Source organism: Pinus tabuliformis, chromosome 8, assembly GCF_031772625.1.
Source record: "Pinus tabuliformis cultivar Carrire ecotype Pingquan chromosome 8, CPIR1, whole genome shotgun sequence".
Classification (NCBI taxonomy): domain Eukaryota; kingdom Viridiplantae; phylum Streptophyta; class Pinopsida; order Pinales; family Pinaceae; genus Pinus; species Pinus tabuliformis.
In genome coordinates, this window is record NC_142294.1 from 1,543,505,284 (window position 1) to 1,543,515,168 (window position 9,885).

At 36.5% G+C, this 9,885-nt stretch overlaps 1 protein-coding gene across 1 annotated transcript; it reads right to left on the bottom strand.

Moving 5' to 3' along the window:
* Window positions 1-2,530: 2,530 nt before the first annotated feature.
* LOC149241822 (uncharacterized) lies at window positions 2,531-6,389 on the bottom strand. Its single transcript, XM_089370666.1, has 7 exons — window positions 5,912-6,389; window positions 5,684-5,811; window positions 5,363-5,434; window positions 4,567-5,246; window positions 4,249-4,380; window positions 2,796-2,941; window positions 2,531-2,682 (listed from the first exon to the last, which is right to left on the bottom strand). The coding sequence occupies exons 1-7, from the start codon at window positions 6,387-6,389 to the stop codon at window positions 2,531-2,533; spliced, it is 1,788 nt and encodes a 595-aa protein (XP_089226792.1).
* Between the last annotated feature and the right edge of the window lie 3,496 nt (window positions 6,390-9,885).

Sequence of the window (9,885 nt, forward strand, 5' to 3'; positions counted from 1 at the left end):
TTGTGTTGGGCCATAGAACATCAAAGCACTATCACTCTGGATCACATAACATCATAATACACCATGCTCCATTTAAATACAATCTGAATCGGAGAGTTTACATGGGGTGGGATGTGAGAAAATAGTAAATTGTATATGTTGGGGACACACGTGACTTAACTCAGTGTGGGTTCTAACTTAACCTAACTCCGTTTAACCTAGGTTTTGGGCACGCACTTCAAGGTTGTATCCACTAGAATTGGGGTTTAGGGTTTTACTGTGGTTCGTTGTGATGTGGCCACGATGGAGGAGAGAGGTTGCATGCGTGGATTATTCCATGTTTTGTGGTTTTGTTGGAACCTGCCTTGTTCATATTCTATGCTATGGTTCTGTTGAGTGTGCTCAGCTCGTCTGTTATGTTGTGGTGTGAGGCTTCACTTGCCTATTATCTTTGTTGTTCACTCAGCTTTGTTGTATGTTATATACTCTTTACTGGTACTTTGCTTTGTTCTCAGGTATTCTTGTTGTGAGGTTTATTCTCCGATTCGTTTTCCAATTAAGTAGGCCTGTAATTGATTTTCCTTTCCCTGTGCTCTGGTAACTATTCAGTAATTGTTTGCCTTTACTAATTCTTCAGCGTCTTATGGCTCTGCTCCAGGAATGCTACTGTTGTTTTCCAAGGTAATTTGTTGTTTCAATTTCAATTTCCACTTACTTTGTAGATTTTTCCAACCCTATGGCTCCTTGTGAGCAGATGGATTCTTCTCATTCTAGTCCGTTGTGGCTCTGGTGGAGTTCTCCTTCAAGTATTTTCTCTTTGAAAACTTCCTTTCCTTCTACTGTGTTGTATCTTTGTATTTCTCTGCAAACTTTAAGTGATCCTGTTCTGATTGCTATTTGCGGCAGGTGCAAACAGAGGCTTTGCTCAGTTGTCTCCCAGTTTTGGCTTCTTATGACAGGGTAGGGTCTTTCCCTTTTCCATTTTCTAGAGAAATGAATGGAACCCTTATTCAGTGTCATATTAAGTGTTTGAGTTTTAAAACCCCTATTAGGGTTTGGCCATGTATTCTACTTGTGGTTGTTGGCCCTTATCGAGTTTTGTTATTTCTCTCTCGGCTCATTGTAGTTAACCTGAGATGGGTTTTGTGGTTGTGTCATTCGTTTGCTGTTTGGAAAGCCTCGATGGCTCTGTCGAATTGTATAAATATTTTTACAAACCCTGAGAGGGTTCTGTTGTAATTTATTCTGCTTGTAGTTTGAATACAGTGACTCTGGAAAACAATTTGAAGTTCTGTAAAATTTTGAAATGAAATTTGTTTATTTTATGTACCTGGACTGTGTATGTCACTGGAATGTTGTTCTTTTGATGGCGAAAAGGCTCGCTTCTAATTTGGTTGGAAATTACAATCAATATGCTTCTGCTTTGTGTGTTGTCCTCTGTCTGGAACGAACTCAGAAATCTGGAAATTTGAAAAGAAGCAATGCAGTAGATATAAATGAATTATTCAGTTTTATTAATGTATTCAAATGTTTGTATTTTCTTCACACAACGCACATGCCTACTGTCTTCTCTCCTCTTCTCTCCTCTTCTCTCACTTTCCCCACCCTCTCCCTCTGTTCTAGAAATGATTACGAATAAATCCATTTATGTTTTGAGTTACATCTGGTTATTTTCTGGAACTATATTCCAGGTTCCCTAGCTCATTTTATTTCCTTAACTATTTCTAACTTAATTTAACTAATCTTAATGACAACTTGCTTTTCAGTTACATATGGTTATTTCTAGAACGGTATTCCAGGTTCCCTAACTCATTTTATTTCCTTAACTATTTCTAACTTAATTTAACTAATCTTAATGACAACTTGCTTTGGTTGTTCCAGCCATACCTAACATTGAAATTTAAAATAAAAATTAACAGAAATTAAATTTACCCTTTCCCTGTCCAGTAGGGAAACAAAACACTTCCAGCTGTTGCCTAGTCACTGGATGCTCCTGCATCAAGCTCCCGGGGAAATTTTGTTTCATGGCTCCTGTCCATGAGTTCCTCAATAGAGTACTTTGCTTACTGGATCTGAGTAGCATCCAACCAAGAACTATGCTCAATAGGACGATCCTTCCATTTGACCAGATATTGCAAATATTCTTTCTTTCATGTCTTCTTGGTCACCTATGTATCCAATATCATTTCCATCTCTAAAGGCTTTGCTGGGGGCATCTGTCAAATCCATTTTTCCTCCTCTTCCTAGGTAGTCCGTGTTCGTCTCTCTGAACTATCATTGTCATTCAAAGCAACATAAGGATATAAATCGGCAACATTAAATATAGGTGAGATTCCTATATCCGGAGGTAACTGCAATTCGTAAGAATTTGCAGAAAACTTCTAAAGGATTCTGCAAGGGCCAATTTTCCTCATTTTCAATTTATTATAGGTGCCCCTAAGAAATATTTATTTGCGTAAATGTGCCAAAACCAGATCTCCTACTTCATACTGTACTTCCCGTCACTTTAAATCTGCTTTCTGTTTATACCTTTGGTTGTTGTCCTGTAATTTCAGTTTGATCTGTTCATGCAGATCGTTGATTGCTGTTGTGAAATCTTCACCATCAGCACTCCTGCGTTCCAATTGTCCCAAATCCCGTAGCTCATGGATGCCCCTTGGATGCATTCCATATAAGATTTGGAAAGGGCTTTTGCCCGTGCTTCTGTTGGGTGAATCATTGTAAGCAAATTCTGCTTGAGCAAGCACGCGATCCCATTGTTGAGAATTTTCACCAACTAAACTTCTTAGTAAATTTCCCAGACTTCTGTTCACAACTTCCATTTGTCCATCCGTCTGCGGGTGATAAGTTGAACTGAAGTTTAATTTGGTATCCAACTTTTTCCACAGGGTTCGCCAGAAATGTCCTGTAAACTTCACATCTCTGTCTGAGATAATCGATCTCGGCAAACCATGTAATCGAACTATTTCAGAGAAGAACAAGTGTGCTACGTGAGTGGCATCACTTTTTTTCCTGCATGGAATAAAATGTGCCATTTTCGTGAAACGATCCACCACCACCATGATGGAATCGAATCCTTTCTGAGTTCTTGGAAAACCTAAGACAAAGTCCAAGCTGACAGAGTCCCATGGTCTGCTAGGAATGGGCAAGGGTGTATACGACCCTATGTTTTAACTACTTCATTTAGCATGTTGACACACTTTACACATGCTTGCAAACCTTTGTACATCCCTTTTCGCTTTTGGCCAATAATAAAAGTGACTCAATTGATCTAGAGTCTTATTTATGCCAAAGTGTCCAGCCATGCTTCCACTGTGTTTTTCCTGGATTAAGTTCTCCCTCACTGAACTTTCCGGAACACACAATTGTTCTCCCTTGAACAGTAACCCCTCCTATATATTATAGTCTAGCCAAGGACTGATATCTCTCAACAGTGGATTTTGGCAAGCTTCAAAAGCTTTCTTGAAATTAGTATTTGTCTCGTACAAGTCTTTTAGATGCTCAAACCTAAGTACTTGTACTGTGCTTTCTTGCATTATTAAACTCCTTATGCTCAATGCATCTGCCACTTTGTTGGCTTGTCCTTTAACATGTTTTAAAAAAAATGTAAAACTTTGCAAGTACTCCACCCATTTCGCATGCTTATGATTCAATTTGTGTTGTTTCATAATATACTGCAACGCTGAATTGTCTAAAAACAAAAAAAACTCCTTGGCCAACAAATAATGTCTCCAATGCTTTAAAGCTTGGATGACTGCATAAAATTCCTTATCATAAGATGTATATTTATGTTTGCTTTCATTCAATTTCTCACTGAAATAAGCTACCGGTTTATCCTCCTGGTTGAGTACTGCTCTGATGGCTACTCCACTAGCATCACATCGAACTTGAAAAAGTTTACTGAAATCTGGTAGCCTTAAGACTGGTTTTTCTGTAATCTTCCTTTTCAACAATTGAAAACTATTCTCTGCTGCTTCTGTCCAACAGAAAGGTTGATTGGCCTTCTTCAAAGTTTCCACCATAGGTGAGCAAATTCCACTAAAGTTTTTAATAAATTTCCTGTAAAAACTTGCTAATCCATGAAAACTCCTGACTTCAAACAAATTTTTAGGAGATGGCCAGCTAACTATGGCTGCAACCTTCTCCGGATCCATTTTCAATTCATTTTCAGAAATTACAAATCCTAAGTATATCAACTCTCTTTTGAAAAAAGTACATTTCTTAAGATTTATCAGCAACTTGTTTTGTTGTAATCTTTCCATCACATACCTGACATGTCGCAGATGTTCCTCCTTAGTCTTGCTGAAAATTAGTATATCATCTAGATACACAATCACGAACTTGCCAATAAATTCCTTCAACACCTCATTCATCAGACGCATGAACATACTAGGAGCATTGCTTAAACCAAATGGCATAACCAGCCATTCATACAGGCCTTCGTTAGTTTTGAAAGTTGTTTTCCATTCATCTCCTTCTCGTATTCTGATTTGATGGTAGCCACTTTTTAAATCTATTTTTGAGAAGTATGCTGCCCCACTCAGGCAATCCATCATATCGTCCATCCTAGGTAAAGGAAACATGTACCGGATAGTGATTTTATTTATAGCCCGAGAATCTGTACACATTCGCCATTCTCCTCCTTTCTTAGGAGCTAGAACAGTTGGAACAACACATGGGCTTAGACTTTCCCGAATTAATCCCTTATCCAACAGTTCCTGTACTTGCTTTCTAATTTCTTCATTGTCCTTAGGACTCATTCTGTAAGCAGCTTTATTCGGCAAACTAGCCCCTGGAATAAAATTGATATGGTGACTGATGCTTTGTTTTGGTGGCAGTTTGTCTGGTAGATCATCTACCACAATGTCATTAAATTCTTGCAACATGTCTTGTATCTCTACAGGTAAATCAACAATCTCTGTATGTAATACTATTGTCTTCACCCTTCGCACCACTACATAGCCTATATCACTGTCTTCAATCTGCTGTAGGAACTCTTTTCCTCCCATCAGTATTGCCTTCACTCCACTAGTCTCTGCTGCATTTTCTTCCTTCATAGGAACTAAGGTATGTTTTACTCCATCTTTCACAAATTTATAACAGTTCTTTTCTCCATCATGAACAACTTTCCGATCATATTGCCAGGGCCTACCCAATAGGATATGGCACACATCCATAGGCATGATATCGCAAATTACTTTGTCTTTGTACCTGCCAATATGAAATTCCACTTCACACTGCTCTTCAACCAACAGCTGGTGTCCTTTCTGCAACCAGGACACTTTATATGGTGTTGGGTGCTTCAACCTTTTTAACCCCAATTTCTCCACCATTTTTGTAGCTACTAAGTTATCAATGCTTCCACTATCTATAATCAACTTACAGCATTTTCCATGGGACTTGCACACAGTCCAGAATAATGCTTTCCTCTGTGTTCAATCAACTTCCTCCTTAGCTGGTTTCAACAAGACCTTGTTCAGTACCAAGGCTTCACCTGTCTCAGCCACATTTTCCACCTCTTGTGGCGGTGCTTCTCCTTCTTCTGGTTGAGCAACATATGCTCCCCGTTGTCTAGTCTATTCACCTTCATGACATTCAAAGGATCTGTGCCCCCATCTATGACACTTGTAACACTGGTAGGCATTACCTTTGCCTCTACCATTACCTCTACCATGCTGGTATGGCCTTCCCCCTCTCATGTTACCTTCTCTTTCCGACTGTCCTGAGGTCTTCGAGCTACTTCCCTCTTCATGACTACTGGTAGTTCTTCCTCTACTAAAAGATTGTCCTCTTCCTCTATTGGAACCACGTCCCCTTCTTGCATTTTGTTTTCTGGTAATTTTCTCTTCTGCTTTCAAAGCATTCTGATATGCTTCCTCCACAGTTCTAGGAGATAGAATACCAATCTCATCTAAAATTTCCATCCTCAAACCATTCACGAATCTTGTTGTTTTCTCAGGAGTATCTTCCACGTATCCAGCTCTCAGATTTACTTTATAAAATTCCTCTGTATACTCCCTCACAGTCATCGTTCTTTGCCTTAGATTATGGACCTGTCTATAAAGAGTAATTTGATAATCTTTAGGTAAAAACTTATTCTTCATTTTCGCGATCATTCTGTCCCATTTCTTAATCAAAGGCTTGTTCAATCTTCTCCTCTCTGTTTGCACATTGTCCCACCACAGTGCTGCATGTCCTTTCAATCTAGTAACAACAAACCTGATCCTTTTATCCTTACTAATCTCCTCATATTCAAAATATTTGTCCATCGCACTTATCCAATCTAATAATGCTTCAGCAGACAGACTCCCATCGTAATTAGGAAGTTCGGGCTTAGGCTTGTTGCTAGCCACCAGGACTGATTTTAACACTTTGAGTTCTGGTCCATCTTCATCTGATTCATCTGTCATAGCCACATTCTCTTCTTCACTGTCGTCACCACCCTCAAGATCTCTTCATCTTCCTGCTTCTACTGCTGCTAATCGTGTTGACAAGGTTCTAATTTCTTCTCGTAGCTCATCATCTGCTGCTCTTCTTCTACCTCGACCTCTCCTTCCTACCTCCATTTTCACTGAAGAATAGGACTATGCTCTGATACCAAAAATTGGTGGGGACACATGTGACTTCACGTGACTTAACCCGGTGTGGGTTCTAACTTAACCTAACCCCATTTAACCTGGGTTTTGGGCGTACGCTTCAAGGTTGTATCCACTGGAAATTGGGGTTTAGGGTTTTATTGTGGTTCGTTGTGATGCGGCCACGATGGAGGAGAGAGGCTGCATGCGTGGCTCATTTCCTGTTCCGTGGTTCTTTTGGAACTTGCCCTATTTGTATTCTATGCTATGGTTCTGTCGAGCATGCTCGGCTCGTCTATGGTGCTGTGGTGTGAGGCTTCACTTGCCTATTATCTTTGTTGTTCGCTCGGCTTTGTTGTCTGTTATATACTCTTTACTGGTACTTTGCTCTATTCTCAGGCATTCTTGCTGTGAGGTTTATTCTCCGGTTCATTTGCCAGTTAAGTAGGCCTATAGTTGATTTTCCTTTCTCTGTGCTCTGGTAACTATTCAGTAACTGTTTGCCTTGACTAATTCTTTAGGGTCTTATAGCTCTGCTCCAAGAATGCTCTCGTTCTTTTCCAAGGTAATTTGTTATTTCAATTTCAATTTTTGCTTACTTTGTAGATTTTTCTAACCCTCTGGCTCCTTGTGAGCAGATGGGTTCTTCTCATTCTGGTTCATTGTGGCTCTGGCGGAGTTCTCCTTCAGGTATTTTCTCTTTGCAAACTTGCTTTCCTTCTACTGTGTTGTATCTTTGTATTTCTCTGCAACTTTTAAGTGATCCTGTTCTGATTGCTATTTGTGGCAGGTGCAAAAAGAGGCTTCGCTCAGTTGTCTCCCAATCTCGGCTTCTTATGACAGGGTAGGGTCTTTCCCTTTTCTGTTTTCTGGAGAAATAAATGGAACTCTTGTTCAGTTTCATATTAAGTGTTTGAGTTTTAAAACCCCTAGTAGGGTTTGGCCAATGTATTCTACTTGTGGTTGTTGGCCCTTATCAAGTTCTGTTATTTCTCTTTCGGCTCACTGTAGTTAACCTGAGATGGGTTTTGTGGTTGTGTCCTCCATTCGCTGTTTGGAAAGCCTCGGTGGCTCTATCGAATTGTATAAATATTTTTACAAACCCTGAGAGGGTTCTGTTGTAATTTATTCTGCTTGTAGTTTGAATACAATGACTCTGGAAAACAATTCGAAGTTCTGTAAAATTTTGAAATGAAATTTGTTTATTTTATGTACTTGGACTGTGTATGTCACTGGAATGTTGTTCTTTTGATGGTGAAAAGGATCGCTTCTGATTTGGTTAGAAATTATAGTCAATATGCTTCTGCTTTGGGTGTTGTTCTCTGTCTGGAACGAACTCAGAAATCTAGAAATTTGAAAAGAAGCAATTGAATAGATATAAATGAATTATTTAATTTTATTCATGTATTCAGATGTTTGTATTTGCTTCACACAGCACACATGCCTACTGTCTTCTCTCCTCTTCTCTCACTTTCCTCACCCTCTCCTCTCTGTTCTAGAAATGATTACGAATAAATCCATTTCTGTTTCAGTTACATATGGTTATTTTCTAGAACTATATTCCAGGTTCCCTAACTCATTTTATTTCCTTAACTATTTCTAACTTAATTTAACTAATCTTAATGACAACTTGCTTTTCAGTTACATATGGTTATTTTCTGGAACTGTATTCCAGGTTCCCTAACTCATTTTATTTCCTTAACTATTTCTAACTTAATTTAACTAATCTTAATGACAACTTGCTTTGGCTATTCCAACCCTACCTACCATTGAAATTTAAAATAAAAATTAACAGAAATTAAATTTACCCTTTCCTTGTCCAGCAGGGAAACAAAACACTTTCGGCTGTTGTGTAATCACTGGATGCCCTTGCATCATTATATCTCATACATTTCTCTCTCATCTTTAAGTGTAAATGGTACTTACTAAAAAATTTAGATGTTGAAAGCAACTATTATCCTTCTCATCCAAATTCCAATTATATTTTACAAAATAAAATTTAAATTATAGATAAATTTGATTTTTATCAATATTTTATAATTAAAGCATTTTATGTTAAATGCTCCTGTGATTATAACTCTTCTCCATCTTATTTTGAAATAATTCAATTAAAAATTGGTTGTAATTATATATATTTTTTCTATTTTATTTTGAAAAAAAATAGTTATTATTTTGCAGAAAGCCACATTTTACAACAAGATATAAGAGTAATGTGTTTTCCTTTTGCAATATAACTTTGAGTTTGCAAGTGTTTTTTTACAACTAAAAATATAATATTCACTAAATAAAAAAAATTAAACATTCACTAAATAAAAAATAAAAAAACAGTATTGACTATATTCAAAAACCATGTTACTTTTAACAAAAAAAAAAATGGTTAACTCTATTACTTTTACTATTAATATTAGTGTGTTAACTATATTTTTTATTGTTGTCTTTTTAGTGTTTGAAATAGATTTGACATGTGTTTACTTTAAAATTAAAATAAAATATCTTTTAAATATCAAATAAATAAAAAAAATATTATTATAATAAAAAAACAAAAATGAATATACATGTTTAGTTAGTTTTAATTAAAAATATTATATAACATAGATTTACTTTATTAAAATTACAACCTAGTTTGAAGGAGTTGTGGTAAAAATATTTCTCTTACACTTAGCCATAAAAAAATATGTTGATATTCAGGTGAAGTCACATAACTTTATACTAAATTTAAAAGGACAAAAATAAAAAAAAATAAAAAATAAAAATATATATATATATAAGACTTAAATAAACTGCTTGAATATCCATATTGACTAATTTATTTCAACATGAACTTGTATATAAAAAATAAAAATAAATAAATATGGATCATTATAAAATATTTCATGTAATTGAAAGTAAAAAAATGCATTTGCTTTCCCAAATGAGCTATATAATTCATTGAATTCTTAATATAAATTTAATATGTGAAATTTTAAAAATATTAATGTTAAAAAACTTCAATGTAGATGATAAATAAAATATTTCAATGTGAAGGATAAGTAATTTTAAGATGTATTTAATAGTCAATCAAATTCTATCAAGTTTACAATGGAAGTGGAAGAGAATGGCAGTCTTCCCTTTCTTGACATCCTAATCAAGAGAAACCAAGATGGCTCAATATCTCACCAGTTCTATTGCAAGAAAACCCACACATAACACTACATGCATGCCAACTCTCACCATCATCCTGCTCAGAAACTCGGGGTGCTCAGCACTCTAGCTACCAAGGCGGTACATATTTCAGATCATGATCATTTTGATCAAGAAAAGAACCACCTCTTGGATGTTTTTGAAAAGAATG